The 23,878-nt window shown below is 45.8% G+C and overlaps 3 protein-coding genes across 3 annotated transcripts in view; all 3 read right to left on the reverse strand.

The window, feature by feature from the left end:
• Positions 1 to 7,845, reverse strand: part of CSUI_003196 (26s protease regulatory subunit 6b) — a 10,363-nt gene extending 2,518 nt beyond the window's left edge. The window contains exons 1-9 of the mRNA XM_068063394.1: positions 7,162 to 7,845; positions 6,460 to 6,677; positions 5,461 to 5,651; positions 5,026 to 5,158; positions 4,015 to 4,150; positions 2,859 to 2,986; positions 1,976 to 2,034; positions 938 to 1,037; positions 17 to 185 (exon numbers count right to left, since the gene is read on the reverse strand). Of these exons, the coding sequence (XP_067924624.1) occupies positions 17 to 185; positions 938 to 1,037; positions 1,976 to 2,034; positions 2,859 to 2,986; positions 4,015 to 4,150; positions 5,026 to 5,158; positions 5,461 to 5,651; positions 6,460 to 6,636 (1,093 nt within the window). The 5' untranslated portion in view covers positions 6,637 to 6,677; positions 7,162 to 7,845. The remainder of the gene's footprint in view (positions 1 to 16; positions 186 to 937; positions 1,038 to 1,975; positions 2,035 to 2,858; positions 2,987 to 4,014; positions 4,151 to 5,025; positions 5,159 to 5,460; positions 5,652 to 6,459; positions 6,678 to 7,161) is intronic.
• Positions 7,846 to 9,235: 1,390 nt separating this feature from the next.
• On the reverse strand, positions 9,236 to 17,971 carry CSUI_003197 (peptidyl-prolyl cis-trans cyclophylin). The gene is made up of 7 exons (XM_068063395.1): positions 16,316 to 17,971; positions 14,961 to 15,158; positions 14,514 to 14,645; positions 13,218 to 13,852; positions 12,319 to 12,695; positions 11,662 to 11,773; positions 9,236 to 10,822 (listed from the first exon to the last, which is right to left on the reverse strand). The coding sequence occupies exons 1-7, from the start codon at positions 16,629 to 16,631 to the stop codon at positions 10,610 to 10,612; spliced, it is 1,983 nt and encodes a 660-aa protein (XP_067924625.1). The 5' UTR covers positions 16,632 to 17,971; the 3' UTR covers positions 9,236 to 10,609.
• Positions 17,972 to 19,930: 1,959 nt separating this feature from the next.
• Positions 19,931 to 22,952, reverse strand: CSUI_003198 (p25-alpha family protein). The gene is made up of 3 exons (XM_068063396.1): positions 22,782 to 22,952; positions 21,543 to 21,703; positions 19,931 to 20,982 (listed from the first exon to the last, which is right to left on the reverse strand). The coding sequence occupies exons 2-3, from the start codon at positions 21,693 to 21,695 to the stop codon at positions 20,617 to 20,619; spliced, it is 519 nt and encodes a 172-aa protein (XP_067924626.1). The 5' UTR covers positions 21,696 to 21,703; positions 22,782 to 22,952; the 3' UTR covers positions 19,931 to 20,616.
• Between the last annotated feature and the right edge of the window lie 926 nt (positions 22,953 to 23,878).

Below are 23,878 nucleotides of genomic sequence, written 5' to 3' on the forward strand. Positions count from 1 at the left end.
CTCCGAGACCACTTACAGTCTTCAAGATCGACTTCCTCTGAGAGATTCATTTTCGCTGTAATCGTCTGAAAGATAAGACGACGTTGGCGCCTATCAGGCAGAGGGAATTCGATCTTCCTGTCAAGACGCCCTGGACGTAGAAGTGCAGGATCTAGCGTATCCGCTCGGTTTGTAGCCATAATAACCTACACAGACACAAGGCATTTCCTCTCATACTTCATTTGTATACGTGTATATAGATAGATACGTATGGATGTACGCACGTCTACGGATCTACTTACTCATATATATGGATAAAGGGTTTCTCTACGTGAGTGACTATACACGCGCCTTAGGAGAGATCCGTCAGCACGAAATGAAACAAGCACAAATCGACAGTGTGACGGCGCCAGTATCAGGCAAGAAGATAGAAGTACATAGTCTCAATCAAACGCTATCCACCATGCCTATCGCATGCAAGCAACAGAATACAGCGACACACCTGGCGACCTAGATTTAGGGAAAGGCAGAAATGTCGCCGGCCAAAACAAGAGTTTGCTGCATGCTCTCCCCCATCCCACATTCAAATATGGCGTGTACTTGTTTGCTGCAGATTTCGTTGAAGTCCGCAACCACACTATCGACGCTCAGCGCTTTGATTTTTTGCGTTTCTAGACGGACGCAATCATAAGGACCATCTTACTTCAGGTGTATGTACACGTGAAAGATCAACCCCGGTGGAGTAGTGCAATGATTACAAAGAACTTGGATTTGTTTAAGTGAGTCACTCGGAAGGTACGACAGAAGAAAGGGGGGAGCCTGGCTGTTCACTGTTAAGCCAAGCAGAAGTAGAACTGAAAGAAAAGAAAAACGTTCCGATGTACGTACACTTGAATGGACAGACACTACAAATTTCGGAAGAGAGTCATCTTGGCTCTGATTCTTCTTTCGATCGTACCTTCACTGTTGTCGTTTGATCAAAGCCGTCCATTTGATTGAGGAGCTCTAGTAAAATACGCTGAACTTCTCTATCTGCGCCTGTCTGGGCATCGAATCGCCTGCAAACAGCATACAAAGAAAATAGATATGATATTCCATACCAAGACATACATGGAGATCAACCCATGGAGACATCTACATGCTCTCCTTACTAATCGCTGCGTCTACGAATAAGGTATCTCTCTGTATACACTGTGTGAAGGTTTTCTTCACCCACCTACTACACAGGGTATATACACCGAATATAATAAGGTGTCTACTCATATATCGGGCTTGGACATCCCCCAACACAGTCCGCTCCTACACAGCCGTCGTCCATCTAACTAGACCCGCATACCTACATCTGTCTACATGTATACAAATACACACATACAGATATATGTGTATATACATATGTATGTACCTTCACATGTCACAAGCATGCATATACCTATATATATACCCATGGGGCAATTAGAAGTCTAGACATGGTGACGGGGAGGCAGGATCACCGGTGCATAGAAAAACAGAGTCTGTCTAGCTAGCTGGCTGACTCTGAACTTTGCTCTCCCTCCAAAAAGCACAGGTCTCCTCATGATAGCAAAGACTCGCAAAGAAAACGAAAGGAAGCTTAACAGATTCCATGAGAAGACGTTCTCCGAGAAACTTCTTTATAAGACGTCCCAGGCGTCGAAAATGGTTCGCTGAAGACATAAATTACACCCTGCCGAGCGTCTAGATAGGACTCTCAATGATACACCCCCATGTAGTGAGTCTATCTCTTGCCTGGAGGCCTTCCCTTCCGACAATCTTGTAGCACGTCGCCTTAACGCCCGCACAGCTTCTGTACGGTGGGCTACTCTATCGGAGCCAACTGCGCGTTAGCTACTGAGCCAGGCATGACTACCGGCAGCAATCAGCAATGTATGTAGAAAGCCTATAAATGATGATATAGAATACAGTGTATAGAGCGAGGAGAAAGAAGATCCTGTCCTTCTTATACATCCTTCCATCCTACTTTGTCGCGATGGCGTCGACCTCATCGATAAAGACAATAGCTGGAGAATTTTCGCGTGCCTGAAACAAAAAGACATAAAAGGAAAGAAGGTGTACGTACACCCGAAGACTTCCGAGCGCCCATAGTGTACGAAAACACCAAAACTCCCGAGAGTTGGTAACACGTGAATTCTGCCTGGGCTGTCTTTGCCTTCGGGCATCAAGACACGCCGGGGCGCTCTCGTCAAAGTTGATGGGAAAATTTGCCGGAGGCTGTCCTTGCGCCACAATGCATGAAGACGTAAGCACGTGGATACATATGTATATACACTTATATTGGTATATACAGCTAGATAGATATGTACATATATGTGTATGTATACCTTGAGGAGCTACCCCCGTTGAGAGAGGAAGCTCGCAAAGCGACCTGACAAAGAAATGCACGTAAACACTCACTAGGACGCCTCTACGACTACATACATATAGCTAGATGGATGTATGGGCTCTTTGGCTATCTACGGATACATAACAACAGCAGAGCTAATGAACTCTGTCAACCCCCCCCTGCCTATATCATACACCAGTAGTCTTTCAATACCTCCACAGAGACAGCCATATGTATACACATGCCGAGATTTAGGACAATCGAGGGAAGAAGACTAAGCCAACTGAAAGTTCGCTATTAAGAAAAGCCTTCCGTGTATCTCATATTGACCTTCATATGGGACACCTAGGTAAGTCTATGTACGGAGGGGATATCTTAGGAAGTACCACAACCTGTGGGGAACTCTGCAGATAGATTCCTCTTCGCATATAGAGAGAAGAAGGAAGAAAATTTAGGGAGAGAGCGGAGAAGGCAAGATGTCCTCCCTTGTTTTCTCTTGATTTCCGTCAAGAGCACTTACCAGTCTGAAGACATCCCTGACCATACGAGGACCTTCACCTAGATACTTCTGAACGAACTCACTCCCGACAACTCTTATGAAAGTTGCTGTTGTATTGTTAGCTACTGCCTTCGCCAGCATAGTCTTTCCTTGAGAACACACAGGCCGATTCACACACGGGTCTCGACCTTTTACATGCACTTACAGCACTACAGTTGCACATCTACACATACCCACACATGTATACACATAAATATATAGAGAGAGACGCCTATGTAGGGAGAGAAGATGTTTGCGTTTGAAAAGAAGAGGACTTATGAGCCTCTCTGTACACAGAGGAAGGTGTGTATGGACAGAAGCATTACGTACAACATGGGGGTACATATCAGTACAAGTTTGCGAGGACGGATAAACCAGGAGAGACAAGCAAGCTATAGTAGTGGCAACTCCATCTCTATCAAGTGTGAAAAGCGACTGAGACCAGAGATCGAGCAAGGTAGACGTGAGTCAGCGACAGCCCGTACAGTCGAGAGGACTGTCTGGATTTCCTAAGAGAAAGAAAAGGAAAAGAAGTTGCACGCTCCCCAAGAAACTACATAAGAGGAGAAGCTTCCATTTTGCTTTCCTTAAGAAGTCTTTCATGTTCCATGCATGTGAAGGTGACGCCAATACATCAGCCGACCTCTATGAAAAATAAAAAGCGAGTCTGTTGATCTTCTTCTTCCCACCTCTCTTTGCCTTCATCTATATGCTGTAGATACACCAGAAGTTTTCATGTGTTGAAATGAAGATGAGATAGAGAGATATTATTCATACACACACGCACCTGATGAACTCCACCTCCCATGATGTTCATATCGAATTCAAAGAACAAGAACGGTGTCTCTACACATTCGCTCGGCCAGAAGAACTTTAAGAGACCGGGTAGATGTAGGCTTCATGCAATCCACACACAAACCTAGCGTAGGTCGCACATACACTAGGCAGGGGAATGTAAAATTCACACCTACAAGATATTTTTTATGCATGAGTGAAGTTGCTTTGTCTGAATCTATCTCTGAAAAGATAAAGTAACTGTCTCCTCTCCCTCTGTCTCTACCTATATGCGCCGATAGAGATTGACAGATACGTGTAGATATATCGATATGCCGGAGAGATGTGGCAGCGCCCAACTGACCTGTCCCGGGAGGCCCATAGAGAAGGACGCCTGTAGGAGGATCTATACCAATCTGCTGATAGAGCTCTGGACACGTTAACGGCAGTTCGACAGCTTCACGGATTTCTTGCTTCTGAATATCCATACCACCGATGTCCTGCAAAGAAGAGAGCACGAAAACAAGCAAAGAGACTCTTCACAATGCTCTCCCTAGGAGAACGGTGCTAAGAGAACATAGAAAGAAAGAAAGAAGACGTGTGAAAGAAGAGATGCGGAGAATCAAGAAGACGAGAAGAACAGGAAGGAAAGGGAATTTCTACATTCGTCACCTCTTCTCTATTTCTTCTTTCTTACATGAAAGAAGAAAGAGTCGTGTTAGATGAAAGGGAAGCTTTCGCAGCGAAGGTGCAATAGCCCCCTAGGATTGGGCAATCCGATACCTGATGAACTTCTGCAGAAAATACTAGACTTCCTTCTGCATCTACTCCTGCCCCAAGGCCTACAGTCGTCGCGGTCTTCGGGAGTAGGTGTACATACACTCCACCGCTAATACAACACACTAGGATGGTCGCGACACTTTCCTATGTAACCTCCCCTCAACGTTCTGTCCTCCCCCACAAGTACAGAGGTGTATTTGCAACGGCGTCCATGTAAGCCGTTCGTAGGAATGACCTCTTCATGCTATGTGTATCCGTCTATATACACATAGATATACATATATATATATGTATATATACGTACATGTTCATATAGGTACTGACTCCCCCTAATCACAAAGACATGCGTGTTTCTCGCGTTCGAGTCTTGCGCGGCGTTGTTCTCCATACTCGTTCTCCCCACGCCTTCCCACAAGAACTCGACTTTCTCGAGCCAGTTCATTCAAACTCTCTACGTTGCCGTCCACTTTTCTCTTTTCTCTATATCTCCCTTATCTTCTACTATCTATCCCTACACATACACCTCGAAGGAGAGAAGTGACCCATCTACAGAGACAGAGAACGAATTCATCGCCTTTCTCTTTCGCAATCTTACCGCATAGGTGACGTCAGGTTTTTCTTGCATTTGAAGAGTCTGAATAGTCGAGTCGGCTTCAGGAGGAAGAATATCCACGACCGAATGAGAATGCCGATGCAGAGCCACGCTGCAGCCTGTCTTGAGCAACTCCCTACGAAACACACGCACTCAAAGCCAAGACAGTAAAGAACACTCTAGAAAAAAAAGACCAGACACACCTACAAAGAAAGAAAGAATACACAAAGACTACATAGATTGATGGGAGACACTATACACATATATATATATATATATGTAGATGAATGTAGGTACATATACAACAACAACTACTACTACTGTTACTGCCGCCTTTCTTGTGTAGAAGAGATGGAGAGACAATGAGATCGAGAGAGTTTTTTGCGAAGAACGTCTGAAGATGTTTGCCTGGAGGAAGAGTGATCGATGGATTCTTACCTATTAAGAGTTGAGAGGATACGTACGATATAGCTACTCCCAGCTGTACTGGCTACAATGCCCTCATTTCCGTTAATGAGCTCCATGAACTGTCCAATGACAAGAGGGACACTCTGAATTCTCTTCAACTCTTCTCTCGCACGATAAAACTCTCTCTTCAGATTCTTCTGCTCGTCTTTGATATACTCCTCCTACAAAGGAAATAAGAGGAAAGGACACAGGGGACAAAGAATGAGAGAAAGAAAGATCTACCTTCTTGAAGCCTGAGATCTAAGGCTCTGGCTGTCTCTAAACACATGCAAGCATTTGCTGCGATAGAGAATACGCGAGAAAAAGAAACAAGAGAAAAGATGTCTCTTCTCCCACTGTAGGAGTCTCGGAAGAGAGGAAGGAGATGAACGAGAAAGAATGATACATGCGAGGTAGGGGGGAGAAAGGAATGAGCCAGAGATGTCTTGGAATGGACGGTAGGGAGAATGTATGAGAAGAGAAATAGAAACAAGAGCTGTACCTGCGCATGAACGTACACAGTCAAGACATCCACCGTACCTACGACTCTATGGATGAGTTGTCTAGAGTTCAACATGCATGCTCTCTCGGATCGCTGCATACGCCCATTTTTATACATACATGCAAAGGATGCTGGTTAGCCATTCATTAGAAGTACAGTCTCACCAGAGACGCGCATTTTTCTTTTCTTTCTTCTCTTCTACATGACGAAAGATAGACGAAGAAAAGCATATGAAACACCTGGTCAAGTTATCTCTTCAGATGAATAGGTACGTGTCTATACATCAGTAGACACCTACAGGCGAGATCGAGATTTCAGAGCGACAGATCCCTATAGAGAAAGATAGAGAGATATCATGTGCTTAGAGGTTTGTATAGAGCGGATCGAAGGAGAAGAGGATGATAGCCTATGGTGCCATAGAGTCATGTACTTCAAGAAGAGAGAAAGATGGAAAGAGAAGAGAAAGAAGAAAGAAGGAAGCAAGATACCTGGATATTCAGAAATTCTAATCTTTTCTGAAGAGCTTTGAGCTGAGCGTATAAATCTTTTTGCCGTTTGCTCGGATCTGCGGAAGCGAGGGCTCCATCATGAGGTGTATGTACACTCGAATCCTCTCCGCTCTTTGGAATGGCGGAGGGTGTAGCAACGACAGCAGAGGAACTCATCGTGTACGATTCCCTAGAGAAACAGAAGAAGGAAACCGAATCTGCATGCAATCCGAAAAAAGGACGCAGGAACCAAGAGAAAGAAGATAAGAAGCAGAAAATTCAATCGAACACAGAGAAGCGCTGCTGGAGCTCTAGACTCCATCCATACACATGAGACAAGCTTTTCGCCGAAGAAACAGAAAGAGAAAGAAGACTTGAAGGCAACGGAAGAAAAGCAACGAGAGAGAGAGCTAACGTCGAGGCAAGCTGTTGAGAACAGTGGATGTGAAGAGCGGAGAAAAAGGAAGAAAGAAGAGTCCCCGTAAAGCCCGGACAGGAGAGTGTCGTGATCAAGACGGTCAAATTCTGAGGTATGTAGAGGAAAATGGAGAGGAGAGCTGCAAAGGAGCAAAGGTGAGAGAGGAGAACACGAAGAAGGAGAAGACAAGATTGGGAGAACAAGAGAAAAGGGAAGGAGAGAAGATGGATAAATACGGGAGAGAAGAGAAGATAAGAAAGGAAGTTGATGCTATCAACACTCACGTGCCCTGTGACGAAGAAAGGAGGAAAAGAGGGGGCGAGTGGAACGCGGAGCAAGCAACTTAGTGTCTCTTCTTCTTCTCCCAGTCCTTTCGACTTGAACTTCAGAAAAAGTAAGATGAAGGATAGAACGGGTAAGCCAGGCTCATGCTTCGTTCGATGGATTCCTTTTCTTGTCTTGTGAAGAAGACCCGGAAAGAGAGAAAGAAAAGTTTCTCCAAGCAAAGTGAAAGGAAGGAGACAGACACAGTACAATGAATGAGATGTAAAGAGGAGATAATACCGAGAAGAGACAAGAAAAGACAAGAAAAGAGAAGGTGAGATGCTATTTCTTCACAGAAAGGAATGACACGCGCTCCGACGTCTTCTAAAACAGAAGCAAGAAAGCCTCTTCTCCCTTCTTCTCTGCAGCTGGCTCTAAGAGAGCAAGAGAAAGAGGAGAAGAGAAGAAAAACTTAGGAAGAAAAGGAGATCGAAAGACAAACTCAACCAAGCAGTAGACAAAGAAAGTGGAAGAAGGAGAGGTATTTGAAGTACGTCAGGAATCTTGCGATCTTTTCGTCCACTTGAAGTCTCTCCCTTCTGTTCTTTCTCAAACAGAAGAGAAAGAAGAGACATGAATCTCGATGCAGAGAAGCTTTGTCTTGTCCTTTTGATCAGGCAGCAAAGGAGAAGAAAGTAGAAGACTTGCAATTCCTCTCGCTCGGATCCATCTTCATCCGTCCTATTCAACACCTCTCTCTCTTCGCCTTTTTCGCTGCCGAGTTCATACCTTCCAACTGCATGCGTTTCTCGCTTCGTCAAGCAGAAGCGAGCAAACGAAACACGCACAACACATAGAAGAAAGGTCTTACAAGGAACACAAGAGAAAGGGAAGTCTTTACTTCCCGTCGTCTCCGTTCACCGTATAAACATGTGTATGATGTGTACGCGCGTATACCCCACTCTCTCATATAGCCGCCGTGGTGGATAGATATCTGTACGATCTAGCGTGGTTCTTGTACATCAAGATGTAGATAAGAAGACACACAGATCTCCTCTCTCTCTCTGTCTTTCAGGCGACTTCTTCTTCTTTCTTTTCGTGTTCTTTCTCTTTCCATACCTGCCTGGCCATGGTAACTTTTTCCCTAGTGCTTTTCGCCAATCGGGTACGTTTCTCTCTCTCCGAGAAGGTTCGTTTCACTGAAGTACACCTCCATAGTTAGAGGATTCTTTTCGAAGGAGATCAAAAGCCTCTTCTTTTCCTTTCTATCTCACTTTCTTCCGCATAGCCACGTCTCTCTCTTTGTCTCCTCGTTTTCTTGCTAAAGCGACGTCTTCATTCTACACGGTTGACAGAAGGTAGTAAGAGATCTTTCACCCTTCTATCTCCTCAAGGACTCTATCGACGGGACTGACGACGATTTTGTCTCTCCTGGAGAAACTTATCCATCGGTAGAGAAGATGCTTTTCTTCTCCTGTCAGGTCCTTGAATTCTCTCAACTTCTCTCTATTAAGTGAAGAATACTTCTCTCAATCATCCCTGACCTGCAGATCCGCCCTACCTACCTTCTTTCTTCTCCATTCCTGTTCTTATCCATACGACGGCTTAACATGTATCTATACCTCCACAGATATCTCTTCGCACCTAAGAGATTCGTTGTCTCCTTGTTTCTACCTGATACCTCGATCCTCCCCAGCTACGGAGAAGGATACTTCCTACTAAGTCCCACGCAGAGGAGGCCTTATAGACGGGCCCCAACTAAAATTCTTTCTCATCTTCAAGACTAAAGAGTCCATTCACTCTAGGCAGCACGAAAACTTCTTTCTATCTTAGTCGCGTCTTGAAGCCATCTCTATCCTACGTGGTAAAGCTTACAGAAAGACTTCCGCAACGGCTTAATTGAACGCTTCTACGTTAGCCTAAGCACGCGAAGAGCAGAGGGGAGATCAGAGACCCCCAAGGAACAGCCGAACATGGAAATGCCATTTCTATCGCGGAGAGTTTCTCATTAAGACTCTGAAGGAAGAAGAAGCTTCTTTCTCAGTGAGAAGTTGTCATAACCTGTAGGATCTCTTTTAAGACTTAAGACATCTCGGCTGAACTGAACGTGGGTTTCTGATCTTCTACACAAGTTTCTAAACATCTAGATGAAGAAAGAGATCGGAGAGAAAAGCAGACAAGAGACGACCAAGAAGAAGAAGAAGGAGAGAAAGAAGATCACATCTCTTCTTCTCTTTCTTCACTCGAGCAAACAAAGGGCCAAGAAGAAGAAAAGAAGAGAATAACTGAAGAGAAGCACAGAAAAGAAAAGGAGCGAAAGGAAGTAGAAAAGACGACGATATCGAGGTTCTTCTCACTTTCGAAGTGAGATGAGAATCCCGAGAACGAGTTGGTCAGAGAAGAAAGAAAAAAAAGACAGAAAAGAGAGAAGAAAGAGATATCGATCGTTCCTGAGAAATGAACATGAAGATAGCTTCTTCTTCTTCCCGGTAATGAAAAGATCCAATCCATAAGGAAAGGTGACGCGAAGAATTGAGAACAAAGAATAGTGTCTCATTCATCGCCCCTTCTCCTAGACGTGCAAAGAAATTCACCTTCTTCTTCTTCACTTTCTTCTCTCCCGTATAAAGAATCTATCCCTACACATACATCTCTCCCTCGCTCTATATACAGATGTAGTGAGAGATCAGCATAGATGTACATGAAGAGATGTATATGTAGAGAGAATCTACGGAAGGTCCAAGGACGGTATAGTGAAGAATGAACAGAGAGACGGAGACAGGAAGGAAGGAAGCGACCCTCAGATGCCTTTCTTTCTTTCCTTCCCCCCTGTCTCTTTCTTTCCCCTACCGGCGACAAGAACACCATAAGACTATCTATCCTCTTTCTCTCCTCTTCAAAAAGAGAGAGAAAGAAACACACCTTTGCTCTTAAGAAAGACATGAAAAGGTCAAAGGGGGTATCCCCTTCTCATAACATTCACTCTCACGGTGTCGCTACACCAGAGATCATCGTCGCCATCTCCGCTTTCTTCTCTCTCTCTCTCTCGGTGTTCTACCTTTCGAGAAGAGATACCTACTCCAGAGAAACTTCTCTCTTCTTTGTCTTCTCTCAACTCGTTCTTCTTTTTTCTTCCTCTTCTTCACCAAGAATTGTGTTCTCAGATCATCTTTTCTCTTTTTCTTTCTTTCTTGCTTTCTTTCTTTCATCCATCACACGGCCTTGCGCTGAGGAACGTCCCCCGATTCATGCGCTTCTTATGCATTTAAAGATTCTTGATAAGAAGAGATTTCGTGAAGAGAAGTACGGACAGAGCTGTCTCGAGTCTGGGAGAGAAAGCCACTCACTTCCCTAGTAGAAGAAGAAAAGAATGACAAGAAAAGCAGAGAAGCGAGAGAAGAGAAGAGAAGAAAGAGACAAAGAACAAAGAAAACGAAGAAGAAAGAGAGAAGAACTCCTTTTTCGCTTCTATAGAGCTGTACCTCTTTCGAGGTTCTGTCTGTATTCCAGAGAAGTTGCTCCAAAGGCTCTTTCGATCTTCTCGTTGTAGATTCTATTTCTTTCATTGATATATGTTACGTTATCATCTTCATAGAAGGTTCTTCTTCGACTGAAATTTTTTCTTCTCTTCTGCACATTCTCAATGCTCTCCACCAAGCGCTCCTTTGCTGTCTCAGAAGGCTGTCCATGTCATTCAAACACATCCCAGACACACAGCATAGGAGAGACAGAGATAGATATCGAAACGGTGTATAGACACATCAACAGCCATATATATCAAGCAAGAAGATACATCACAATGCATGCTTTCGTACATCCGTACATACATATATCTATATGGATACGTGTACGTATATAGATCGATTGATAGACACATATATACATCTACATGTATGTCGCTACTCCTATAGTCCATAGCCAGCATATATTGTATGCCGTTCTTCGACAGCTACATATATGTACTGGTTATCCACGGAGTTCCAAGGTGTATATACACCCTCTGTACAGCTAGAGCGGAAGTAGTGCGTCTGGTGTGAAGATAGATATCAATGAGAGGCGTTTGCAGTTGCCGTGATCCAAGGGGGAGGGCAACCATCCTGTCTTTCCTCTACATGAACATGAAAAGAACAGAAAGGTGCATGCACAAAGAAAAAGACGAGAAACCTAAGGAAGAACCACTGTAAGGTGATACATCAGGCTTCTCCTCATCCGTCTCTGTTCGACATTTTCTGAGAGAGAAGTCCATCGAGAATCTTGTCAGTGTATAAAGTTACTGCCTCAGCAGAGCTTGAGAGTGCATGCAACGCCGAAGAGAAACTGTGAACAGACATAGGTCCAATCTGCACTACTTCTCGGCAAGAGAAGAAAAAGAAACGTAGAAGAGATCTTTCTCACCCCATTCCTCAAAGAAGGCAAACGACGAGTAAGGACAATCCTATACACCAGAGAAACATTATATATCTATTTACGTAGACACCTGTATGAAATCTAGACATGGCTATGTGAGTGAGTGTCTTTACCTTGAAGTCTCCTAGGGACAGGGCAGCTGTGCTAGGATCATAGAAAGCCTCGCCTCCCAGAGCAGCCTTTTGCTTGTTGTATTCGTCTTCTCGGAAAGAAACCTCTGCCAATCTGAAAGGGGAAGAGAAAGGATAATAAGAAACGCACAGACAAGTCGAAACGATAATTGAAAGACGTCTAGAAAGACATGCATGCAAAGTCTGTATACAGCAGAGATAATTACGGAACATCGGGGGGAAGAGCGGTTGGCTACACAAGAAAAGAAGTCAGAGAACAGAAGTGACATGTTCGCTCTCGGTCAAAAGAAGAAAAGGGTGATATAGAAGGACAAAGTGTCGCGAGAAAGAGACGTGTATATTCCTTACTTCTGTATTTTGTATGATGTCTGTTACCTTGAAAAGGGGACGTCTCTTACTCTCTTTGAGAAGATGACTCGATTGTTTTTACTAGCATAACAGTAGGTGTATGTACACTCCAACTCAAGCAGTATGCACCCCCACGCCTAAAGGAACAGGTGCTGCGTCTCTATGTGGACTCCATGAGAGGCGATCCGTAGTGTTGGATAGTTTCGCCACCGGCTGAGACAGCTCACAGACTCCCCAAGTGTACCTACACCTGAAACCTCCTTACATACAGGAGACACTTCGGCTCTTTACCTCTTCTTATGAGCCCTATAGAGAGCATCTTGATTGAAGACATTCCATCCAAATGACTTTGTCTCGGAGCGTCTTTCTTCTTTCGCTTTTCTATCTAAAGTCATCGCCGCAGCCTCGTTCAGATACCCCCGTCGGCTACTCCCCTGAGATCTCGAGTCTCCCTCATCCGAGCTTTCATCTTCATCCTTTCTTGAACCTGCTTCTCCTCCTCGTCCTTTCTTATCTTTCATCTTCCTCTTATTTTTCTTCTTCTCCCCACCTTCTTCGTCGTCTGCTGGACCTCCTCCATGAAGCTCCCTCATGAGCAGCCTAACACAACCCTCGGCCTTCTTCTTCTCATAGAGAGGATCGTTCCATTTCCTCTTCTCTTCTATAACCTATAGCAAGGGCGACAGGAAGAACAGAGACTGTCCACAGTGAGGAGCCCCAACACACACACACCCCTCTCTAGACGGAAAGAAGAAAACGCGAAGAGCAACGATTCAACTCTCATAGCACGAGATATATAGCTCGAGGACAGGATGACGTTTCTTCATCTTCTCTCTCAGTCGTTTCTCTCTCTCCTCTGGTCTTCTTGCTTTGAAGAAAAGAACGTGAAACACCACGAATGTAAGAGCCGTGTAGAGGTCCTTTGTACACATATGAATAGAAGTATACGCGTGCATGTGTGTGTATACAGATCTATGGAGATAGGTATGTGAGGAGATCTCATACGTACTTTTCTCATACCTGTGTACATACAGACACTTCTATATGTGCATGCACTTGTGTCGAAGAAGATAGGGAGATGACAGGGATTTGTCTGAGAAAGAAGAGATACAAAAGAGAAGACAAGAAATTACCAAAGAAAAAGAGAGAGAAAGAAGAAGAAGAAGAGGAAGAGAGAAGTTGAAGCGTACTTCTTTATTGGTGAGTTTGCGTCCTTGGTTAATTTTCAATCTTAGCTGGAGCAATCTCTTTTTCCGTTCTTCTTCTCTCTTCTTCACGTCCTCTCCTGACGCTCCCTCCTCTTCACTCCCGTCTCCTTCACTTTCATCTTCTTCTTCTTCTAGATCCGATAGCAAGACATCGATCTCTTCTACCCCTTTCGCTTCTTTCCCTTTAGACCGATCCCCCGTATCAATAGACTCCTTCTTTTTCTTTTTCTCCCCCTCCTCATCCTCCTTCTCTACTTCTTCTTCTTCTCCAACTTTCCGTCTTTCTTTCTTGTGCATCTTCGCAGTTTCTTCTCCCTCGCCTTCTTTATCTGTGTTCTCCTCCGAATCGGAGGAAGAACTTGCCTCTTCTTCTCCATCTTCTTCTTCTTCGTCACTTCCATCCAAGCCTTGAGCTCCCTTGATCCCGGCATACTTGTCCTTGAGCTCGTGGGCCGCCTCTTGCTGAATTTGCTTGAAGAGCCCTTGCCCTTTAAAGAGAGCACTCTTCAAATATCTCTGTTTCTTCCTCTTCATCCGCCGACGGAGTCTTCTGTGCGCAGCTGTCTCATTCTCACTACTGCTGCTCCCGCTCTTATTGCTGTCGTCTCCATCACTATCTGCCCCATACACGCATCACATCCCCATTTCACATGGACAGCCTTACACAGAAAGCCCAAGCTCTCGCCCCCCCCCCTATCTCAGGATTCGAGGAGGTCTAGAACCACTTAGACGTGAAGCTTGTCTGATACAGAAGATAAACGAAGGAAATCGCCTGTCTCTATCGGGGCATAGACGTGGAGGGCTTTATCCAGAGAGAGATCTAGGGATGGATAGAAGAGATGGTGAGGGAGAAAGACGATCCACTTTTCTAGTAAAGATTCAGAGACAAATGTATACATGGGCAAGCAAGCTACCGTCCTCTGGCACAGACGACGCTGTCCCACGTCAGATAGACACGTGGGAGAGAAAGAGTAAGACAGGAAGGAAGAGAAAGACTACCTCTCTACCCACGATAGCTGTAAGTATATGGGCAGACATATGCGTAGAGAGACATGTAAAAAGAGGTATGTATATATTTGCCTATCCGTGTATTGATCTACTGCAGCCGCGCACTTACGGAAGATCTCTATAGACACTGTAAGAAGATATCCAGCCCATCTATGTAAGGTAAACCCCTCAGCACGTACACCTCAATGACGTCTAGCAGATATAAGCACGTGCCATATCTATATATACGTCTATATGTACGATGTTACAGAGAGTCGATGGCTCGCTTACCTACGAGTTTATGGGCTTCTTCTTGCTTTTTGGTCTCTTCTCGAACATATTTATCCATTATCTCATCTAACTGCATGCGCACGGCATTCAGGCCATCCAGACGTCTAGGCCCAGCCCCCAGTTCTCCACAAGCTGCCAGCAGAGATAAAAAGAAAGAGTGAGAAAGAGAGAAAGAGTGAGAAGGAAAGAAAGAAAGGACGTCTGCTAAACAGGAGCAAACTCCATGAGAGAAAAGAATGTAGACATCCACAGATGAGGTGTACGCGGTTTCGCCCCACGCATCTCCCTCGACGTTATGTCTACTATGACTGCGTGAGAGAAGTAAAAGGATTTTCTCAAGCTGTCTTTCTCTTCACCTTCAGAAACTTCGTCTCTGCTCCTGAAACTTTACAAGCCTCGATTTCCTCGTTTGGAGAAAGAAGAAGAAAGAGAGGGAAACACGCTTACCAGCGACAACGATCGGGACCTTCGGTTTGCTTGTCTTTCCATCCGTAGGGACAAGCTCCATGGCTCGTAGAACTTCCATGCCTTCGATGAGCTGCCCTATCACGACATGTCGGTTGTCGAGAGAAGCCGCTTTCTTTAGCGTTATATAAAACTGACTCCCGTTTGTATTGCGACCATTGTTCGCCATAGCCAAACATCCTAATAGAGTAAGAGACACACATGGCACAGACGAATGAAACCCCCACACACACATTTGTATACATGTACACATACAGATGCACGTGCACGCGTGGACATATATACATATATAGATACATAAGTGCATGTATGTGTATGTATATGTATGCAGATGAGGCGAGAGAGCGACAGACGAAGGCCGTGAAATTAGAATAAGAAGAAGAAAAAGAGAGGAAGATATGGTCCTTCAGTTGTTTCGCACGTGTGTCTTGATCGTGAGAAGGTGTAAAGGAAGCAAGAAAGGTCTGTATGATGTTTTGATCTTTCTTTGTTCTCCATTCTGAGGAAAGTTCTTTTACCATAGAAGAAGACGTGGCAGAAAAGAAGAAGAGGTGAATAAAGAGGAGAAGAAAGATAAAGAGGGACCCAAGTGAAAGGGCCCTGTGTCTCTCCCCTATGACTCATGACCACATGGCCTCGTCCCTCTTCCGGTGTATATACACCTCGCACTACTTCCTTCTTCTTCCCTTGTCCGCTCTTGTTATTTCTATGTTTTCTCCCCCCTTCTGCTTGTTCTTCCCCCCTGACAACAGATACGGTTCTCAAGAGAAGAGAGCGACGAAAGAAGAGATATGAAGAGAGCCATCGTTTCACTCCATCTTTCTCTCCTTGTTAGACCTTCTCTCCATCTACCGGTACAAAGATTACTCCATCTCTTGCTCGAAATAAGACGTCTCTTCTCTCTTCTCTTGTACCTTTCATCCGCTAAGTATTTCCAGCCGTGTTGCGAGATAGATACACCACACGGCGTACGAATACAGAAGCCAGACAGAGAGAGAGAAGTTTAATAGGAACAATAGAAAGTCGTACTCGCTTCAGTAGACATACACATTCTCTCTCCATCCATAATTCTATACAGCCGGCTCGCAAGAGAAGAAGAGCTTCCTAGAGCAAACATGACGAACAAAGCATCCAGCCATCTCCACCGCATTCTCCTGCATCTATCCATTACCGAGTTCGTCCTCTCTCAACAAGACACATACTTCATCCTTCTCCATTGGCTTTTTTCTATCTCTGCATCTCTTTCTCAGTCTTCTCCTTTAGAAGAGCATGCAAGACTCCATAAAAAGCTTTCCTCTCTTCTTTTCTCCCTCCCTCCCTCTTTTTCTTCTTCTTACCTGCCTGCGAATGGCGTCGGATGAAGTTCTCATCTCGGAAGGTCCCTCCCCAGACACATTCTCCCCCGGTGCCATCGTTGTTGTGTATGTCTCCACCTTGGATAAGAAGCCCAGGCATGGATCGAAAGAAACATGTGCCGAGGTAATGGAGAGGTTTGCCTGTACGACCGGAGAGGCCATACTCCCCCGTGCACAGCCCCCTAAAGTTCTCGGCAGCTTTGGGCGTGACATCTGTGAAGAGTTCGAATACAATTCGCCCGCCTGGCTTTGTCCCTATCGCGATATCGAAGTAGACAGAGATTCTCTTAGGCGCCATGGTAGTGGTGACGGGGGAGAAGAAGAAGGGAAGGACGGGATGGGGAGAGAAGATGAGAAAGAAGGGGAGAGGAGGTCAAGTGTATGTTGGAGGAGAGAGGGACGCAGGTTATGAAGGAAAGAAGAGAAAGAGAGAGGATTGAGATGTGTTCATCCCGTCATGTTTTGAAAGACAGAGAAAAAGGACCGAGGAGAATCTTCTCTCTCTTATGACACACGTTTCTTCAAGATGTCTTTTCTTCACTCCTCTTTCATGAGTGGTAACGTCTCGTCACAGTCGCCCCGAATGTATGGAGAAGGTGTAGAGACACTATCTAGCATCATGGAGAAAAAGAGAGAGAATTGCGTGTCACGAAGGGGGAACGATGAAAGATCTGGCTTGGCAAATGAAGAGACAGGAAAAGACCAAACAATGGACAAGATTTCAAATCGAAAAAGCTTGAGATAGCTCGTCAGCTTCGAAGAAGTTACGAAGCCTTCTCCCTCTGCATGTCGGAAGAAAGGTGCTTGACTAGATCATACATCGGAACAGGGAGAGATTTCTTCTCTTTGCATGTTCCCCATCTCTCCTTTCCTCAGAGAGACAAAAAGAAACGTGGAGAAACGCAGACTGAATCTTGATCTAGCCCTCTCCCATCAAAAGAAAACAGAAGAAACGCTTCGCTTTTGTGTTATTCATCCTTTCCTGGAAACGAAGAAGAAAAGAAGTGTTTAGTCAAGAAGAAGAGAAGGAATGTCCATGGCGAGGACGGAGGTCCTTACCTCCTCAGTGACATCTTTGCAAATCGAGAGTGTTTGAAAAAGAAGATGAGGTTCCGTCGGGCACATGTAAGAAGTCTACGAAGAGCAAGGCGACGAAGACGGAAAGACAACGAAAGAGGAACGAACAACAGAGAACGATAGAAAGAGAGAGATCTCGATTCCGCCCAGGAACGAAAACAGCGAACTGGGAAATGGAGAGAAAAACAAGACCGACAACCTGGAGAAGCCCTGAAATGACAAAGATATCAAAAAAAAGGAGAGTATGAAGATGAGGAGCTCATGAAGAAGGAGAAGACGACGCCAGAGCGAGAGAACAGAAAGGAAACCTGGTGAAAGCGCCTTTTTAGTAACAGACGGAGTGACTGACAGTTGTCTGATTTGGCCGAGGGACTTGTAAGAAAAGGGAGATTCTTGTATACTGCTGCTTCACTCAATGCATGAGGTGGGCGAAAGAAAAGATGGTCTCAAACTGTCACTCTATAAAGACAAAGAAGAGATGAAACCATGGTCAGTTTTAGCTATGTGTAGGTCAAAAGAAAGAGAATAGGTTTGGTGAGGTGCCTCTACTTACGTACAAAGGACATTCGTATACCTCTCTCACTTTTTCCAGATGGACGACAGTTCTTTAGTAAGTGAGGAAGTATGCATGCGACAGATCGAAAATAGAGAGAAAAAGACGAGAAAGAGGAAAGGGTTGATAGAGAGAAAGGTGGAGCACGCATTAAGCACCGTAGCTCAGTGGAAGAGTGGGGGGCTCATAACCCCCAGGTCCATGGATCGAAACCATGCGGTGCTATTTCCTTTGTTCACTTCTCATGTTGTTGGTTTTTCTTTTTCTTTACTTTCCCTCTTGCTCTGCTCCCTTTCTCTTGTCAGTTCACATCAGTCTGTCGAGGAAAGTCCCGTACTGTCTCGAAGAAACGCTCACGATCTCTGAGAGCTCACGGGACTTGCGAAAACAACAGGCAGAAAACTTCTACCCGCAGCAGAGACTGGAAGGAGAGATCGAGTCTCCGACTATCTGCCGTTCTCATTTGGCAGTAGCAAGTCCGGAGCATCTTCGTCTTTGATGCAATCTAGAAAAATCTTCTTTCCAATAGGTGGCTTCGCAAGTATGTGAAGCACCGGCGAACAGAAGCGGAAGTCGGTAAAAGGCCTCCAGTTTCACAACCTGCATTCTCTGGAGAGTAGACCCGCTACAATGCCGTGTGTGGACCTAGAATCATGTGCAATCTATCTATAATATATCGCTCTACGTCGCGGTCGAAGATTCCACTGCTAGAATGAGCTGCGTGCCATTACGGTTTCTGTCACTGGGACAGCTGCCTTCAGCCGGGGGCTCAGGAGGCGACGGCGTGTGTCTGCATTTTTTTTCACTATCTCTCCCCAGCAATACAAGACGCCCTGTAGCAACATCGCGGGCTTGAAGCATTCTGGAAAAGACACTTGGTAAGTTCACACCGCGGTTTCGGGGGATCTCTTGCAATCTGTGACGCCGTACCTTGAGAGTGTGTCCATGTCCCCTCACCCGACGTGCTCCAAAGGAGCATGGCTGCGTTTGCTGTCCCCCCTAGCACACCGCCTCACAGGACGGAGTAGAAGCAAGACCTCAGCCAGTGGCGCAGTAGTCTTTCCGGCGCCTACCGCCTGTAGCTCCCTCTTACGCAGGCGCGAAGCAAAGAAGCCCACCTTTTAAGGAGTCGGGGGCACAGAGCAGTTTCAGGTAGATCAGACGCGTCGACGGAGAACCACACGTCGAGTATCCACCAGAGTGCCGGAGGGCCACCCAGTCACGGAATGCCCTCCGAAACACAGCCTTCCGAAAACACTCCTAAAGGCTGTGGCTGTCTCAAAGCAAGAATCTCGGGGTCACGACCGCAGGATGACGACCTGGTCTTTGTTCCTCTCGCCGGCTACTCTCGCACGGGATAGGACAAAGACAGCTGGAGCGACCCTTGACAGGTCCGGTTACTGTACTGAAACGTCTGATGAACTGCCCGTCCGCTGCCAGCTTTTCACCTAGGACACTCCTGCAGCTCATGGCAAACACTCACTTCTCACGGAAGTGAGAAGTACCAGATTGCTACCCGCGTGTGCAAGCCGCTGTGCCTACGAGCCGCACAAAGCCCAAGTGTGCTGTACAGGTAGAGTGCCTGTCAGTTCGATCCGAAGTGCCAGGGTTGCCGGCCGTCTGGATCTGTAACCTGTCAAACAAAACTGTTTGCATGTCCGTACATGCCGTTACAGCATCGATGGCGGACCTTATGTAACATGACTACACCCCGTCTGTCCGAGTCTGCAATAGCGAGAAGCTATCGAAGTAATGGGATGGAAGTTACTAAGCTCAACCCTCCTTGCAGCTAGTAGGGGTTTCTGCCTCACTAAGATGATCACCTTCCCGCCTCTCTGTGAGCGAGCTGTTGTTTTTACCGACAAAACAGAATCACAAGAGGAATTTGTTCCCTTTTCAATTCTCGGAAGCGGATAATGCGCCTGCTACTCCTCCGCATGCATATCTTAGCCCACAGAGGAAAAGAACAGCCTTCCGTCACTTCCGCAGGCGAGAGCGACGTAAACAACACAAGATGCAAGCAAAAAACGGATGACGAACAACCCGTACACCTTCAACGAGTATATGCAACACCAGGCATCCCTTCACTCTGAATCAAAATTCTTACAGAGACTCAAAGAATACTTCCTTTCTTCCTGATGACGAGGAGACAGACGGAGACGCCGATCCCCTCCCTCAGCGAACCCACCTGCATCTCCTCTACCTCCGATTCTCAGTAGTAAAAGGGATCACGTCAATTTCCTCCAAGTCACTTTTCTTGAGAAGACTGAACTGTTGTGTTTTCTTTGTGACTACGGGGGCCGTGAACATCATCCTCATGGTCTTCATTCGCGATACAAGATAATGCAAGAAATCTGATGGAAGCAGAAAAAACTCTCTTCTCTCTCTCCTCATCCAACCCTGGTTCCTCTCTCTATCCTGACGAATCAGAAGATTCAATGTGTCTCCTCTCTTTCATGTCTAAATCCGTCCCGATTTGATATACACACACCTCTTTCTTCTTCTTTTCTTGCTGTTCTTGCATCGCGCTTTTCTTATTTCACTCCATACAGAAAGCTCACATACCCACCACCACATGGTCTTCACACCCAGAGACAAAAAGACACCGCCCTCCGTCCCTGTCTCCTCATCTTTCCTCTCTCTCTTCCTCTTCTTAAGACTTGTGGAAGTTTTTATTGACACCCCGAATATCTGGAGTTGATCTATCACACATATCTGCTAGATCAATCTTGCACGTCATACCTGAGCCACCACCACTGTTCAAGCTTCCTGGATTACTAAATGTTCCGTTGAATTTCGTATTCGGCTTATCAATCGTGCTTGGACCGCCATGTGCATGCACTCCTGTAAAGGTGCTTTTATCATCGTAGAAACGTACAGCTTCCATCTCAGTCCCACTGAACTTCGGGCCACTCGTAGAAGATAACTTCTCAACGATCTCTTCAACTGACTTCTTCTTTCTCTTCGCTATCTCCTCGACCGCAGTCTCAAACTCTTCATATGTCAGACGTTTCGAGCCCTGTGCATTGACAAAACAACAGAGAGAAAGAAAGGCTTCCTTTTTGGACCTAGGAAACAAGAGACACAGCTAAGAATAAGTAAAACAAAGAAAGAGAAAAGAGCACATTATTTCCGTACGAGAAGATGGCATCACAGAAGGTTTAAAGAGGAAAGAAAAAAAGATACACCTGCAGACCAAGAAAAAGGAAATATTGGACTTCCTGTACGGACGGCAAAGAATGGTCCCCACAATGAGAAAGGAGAGAGAAACGCAACTCTGCATATTGATATACACACGCAGGACGTCTGATACGTATGCATGTATGTACACACGGAACTGCATGCATGGGTATATATATATGTAATACATCTATACGACTGCATACGTGATGAAACACGTATGTGTCAGTGGAAGCTAAGAATCTCCAGGAGAGATCTCTACGAGTGCTTGATCTGAAGAAAAGAACAGGAGCAGGCCCTAGCAAACAAGATGTGCTGGAAGTCGCAGAAAACCGGTCGAGACTGAGAAAGAAAGAAAACAGAAGAAAAGAACGTAAACACCATAAAGCGACGACCTACCTTGGCTTTACATTTAGTGAAGATTAGGTCGATATCTGTTGTCGTTGTGCCCTTGTCGATGATTCCTGTCTCCTTACATAACTTGACAAACGTCCGACTATCCATATCTCCTTTTCCTTGGGTATAACTCGAATATACACCACCCAAATCCATCGTGACGTCTGTACAGACACCACAACAACAACGAGAAGCAGGGGGGAAAGAATACGACCTCTGTACTACATCGGTACATGGACACTGATACCAAGAAAAAAGATACATGTATTTAAGTAAGATGCACAGGCGCAGCGTAGATATGCTATACATATATACATACATGCTTATGTAGCTCCATCCTGTACAGAAAAGTGAAAGCAGACCGCCAAAGAAAATAAGACCCCATCGTTTCTAAAGAAGTAGGAAGACAGCGGACAGTGGCATCGGAGGTAGAACCGGATGGACGGCCTATTCATAGACGACGCGGAAGAGTATCGGTTAGATGATGAACAAAGAAACGCAAAAAAGACTGCCACCCTGTGCATACAGATCTTCCTCGCTTCGACTCCTCATCCGTCACATGAGAAAAAGAACGGGGAAGCCGGGGACATACAAGACAACTCATCCAGCGGCGCTTTGAAGAGAGACCCACAAAGAGAAGAGAGACGACAAAAAATTGATCTACCTGAGGTAGACGACTTCACGACTAGATGGACAAATCCACCGACTTCCTGTAGCTAGAGACGGTTATCGTGCGCACACATAATGCTGCTCTCGGTCTAGAGATACGGACACATACGTATGCGCTGCACGGGTTACCGCTTGCCTCTATTAAAATAGGTCAGGGACAAGCTCCTTCTATGCAAACACACTCCTCCGTAGTATTCGACTTCTACTATGCCCTTCACTTTCGTTGGACAGTCATTCTTCACTCCCTCTGGATGACTCGGCGAACGGGTCTTTCCTCGGGGAGACAAAACACAACAGAACGGTAGACTGCGTTGCCCGAAGAAAAACTCCTTCTTTGGACAAGGCAAGACGCTAGAGCAGAAAAAAAAGCCAAACAAGAGATCTTTTGCCGGACAGAGTACGACACACCACACTGGACTCTCTCTCTCGCAACTTCTTATCAGCTTTACGTCATAGGGAAAAGTTTCTCAGAAAAAGTCGTGACGGGCTTGACGGTGGTTAGCAGGCGGCCCGCCCGGCTGGGTGCTAGCGTCGATTCAAACGGAAAACAATAAAGCCAAAAGGAGCGCTCACCTGATACGAAAACCGGTAAGAGGGCAATACTGAAACTTCAATAGAAAGGAAAGGCGAAGAAACAATGGCTTTTTCTCCGGTCTAACGTAAAAGATTTTCTAAGCACACTCGAGATGTTTTAGGGCTAATGAAATCGACGCATGTCAAACCGGTTGAGTAGGAAGAACCAGCCGGCGGCCGAGAGGGAGGGTGGGTGATGGATGCCACGGGAGTTCTACAGTTAGCTGCAGCCGTCCCTTCCTTTCGACTTCCGGCATGCGTACAAGCAATGCAGGTGTATTCTTCCGTTCACACGTAGTTTATTCGTCTTCTCCGCTCTGGGAGATAGTGGAAGAAGCGGAACCGTGGATGCTTGCGGCAGTATGATGAGCAATCAAGAGACGCAGTGTACAACTTCGGTAACAGGACTGCGCTCTATCATAGGAAAAAATGCGTTGAGAAGTGACTGTGCGGTTTACCCAAGCATTCTCACGTTTGTCTTTGTGGTGGCGCGAGAACGTCCAGACGTCTCCTCAGGCAAGCAAGCTGCTGCATTAGAATTGTGCCGTCTAGCACAGAAATTGTGACAGGGGAGACAGCATCAAGACGAAGGGGGCCGCCACGTTCTAGTAGAAGGTCTTCTTCATTGTGGCCTGCTGGTAACACTTCTCATTGGATGCACGTAGGTTCATGGTGTGTCCTCCGAGCCCGCGAACGGAAGGCCGAGGTTTCTTTCATGTGAAGTGGTCGCCTGAGTGACTGGCGATTGCTACGGAACGGACACGGAAAGAATCTTTTCATTGAGCCTTTGCTTACCCAGGGCGACAATCGAGGGACGGAACTGAGTGTTGCCGGCCGAGCAGAACACAGCACTCTCTGCATTGCTAGACACACCCGTAGCTGGTGGAACAGGGGCGTTATCACGTGGCATAGAACATTTCGAAGCACTTTGAAGAGGCGGGACCGGGTCGCCACTCCACTAGCTGTTAGAGATATTTTTGAGCAGGTTTCATGGCCCTCCTTTCTTTCCAGGAATCAGACTCACCAAAAGGGAGCAGGATACCTCCTGAGATCGGCACGGATGATAAGAGACAGCTGACTGCACTTCGAGTTCGGAC

Source organism: Cystoisospora suis (assembly GCF_002600585.1).
Source record: "Cystoisospora suis strain Wien I chromosome Unknown contig_1398, whole genome shotgun sequence".
Lineage (NCBI taxonomy): Eukaryota > Apicomplexa > Conoidasida > Eucoccidiorida > Sarcocystidae > Cystoisospora > Cystoisospora suis.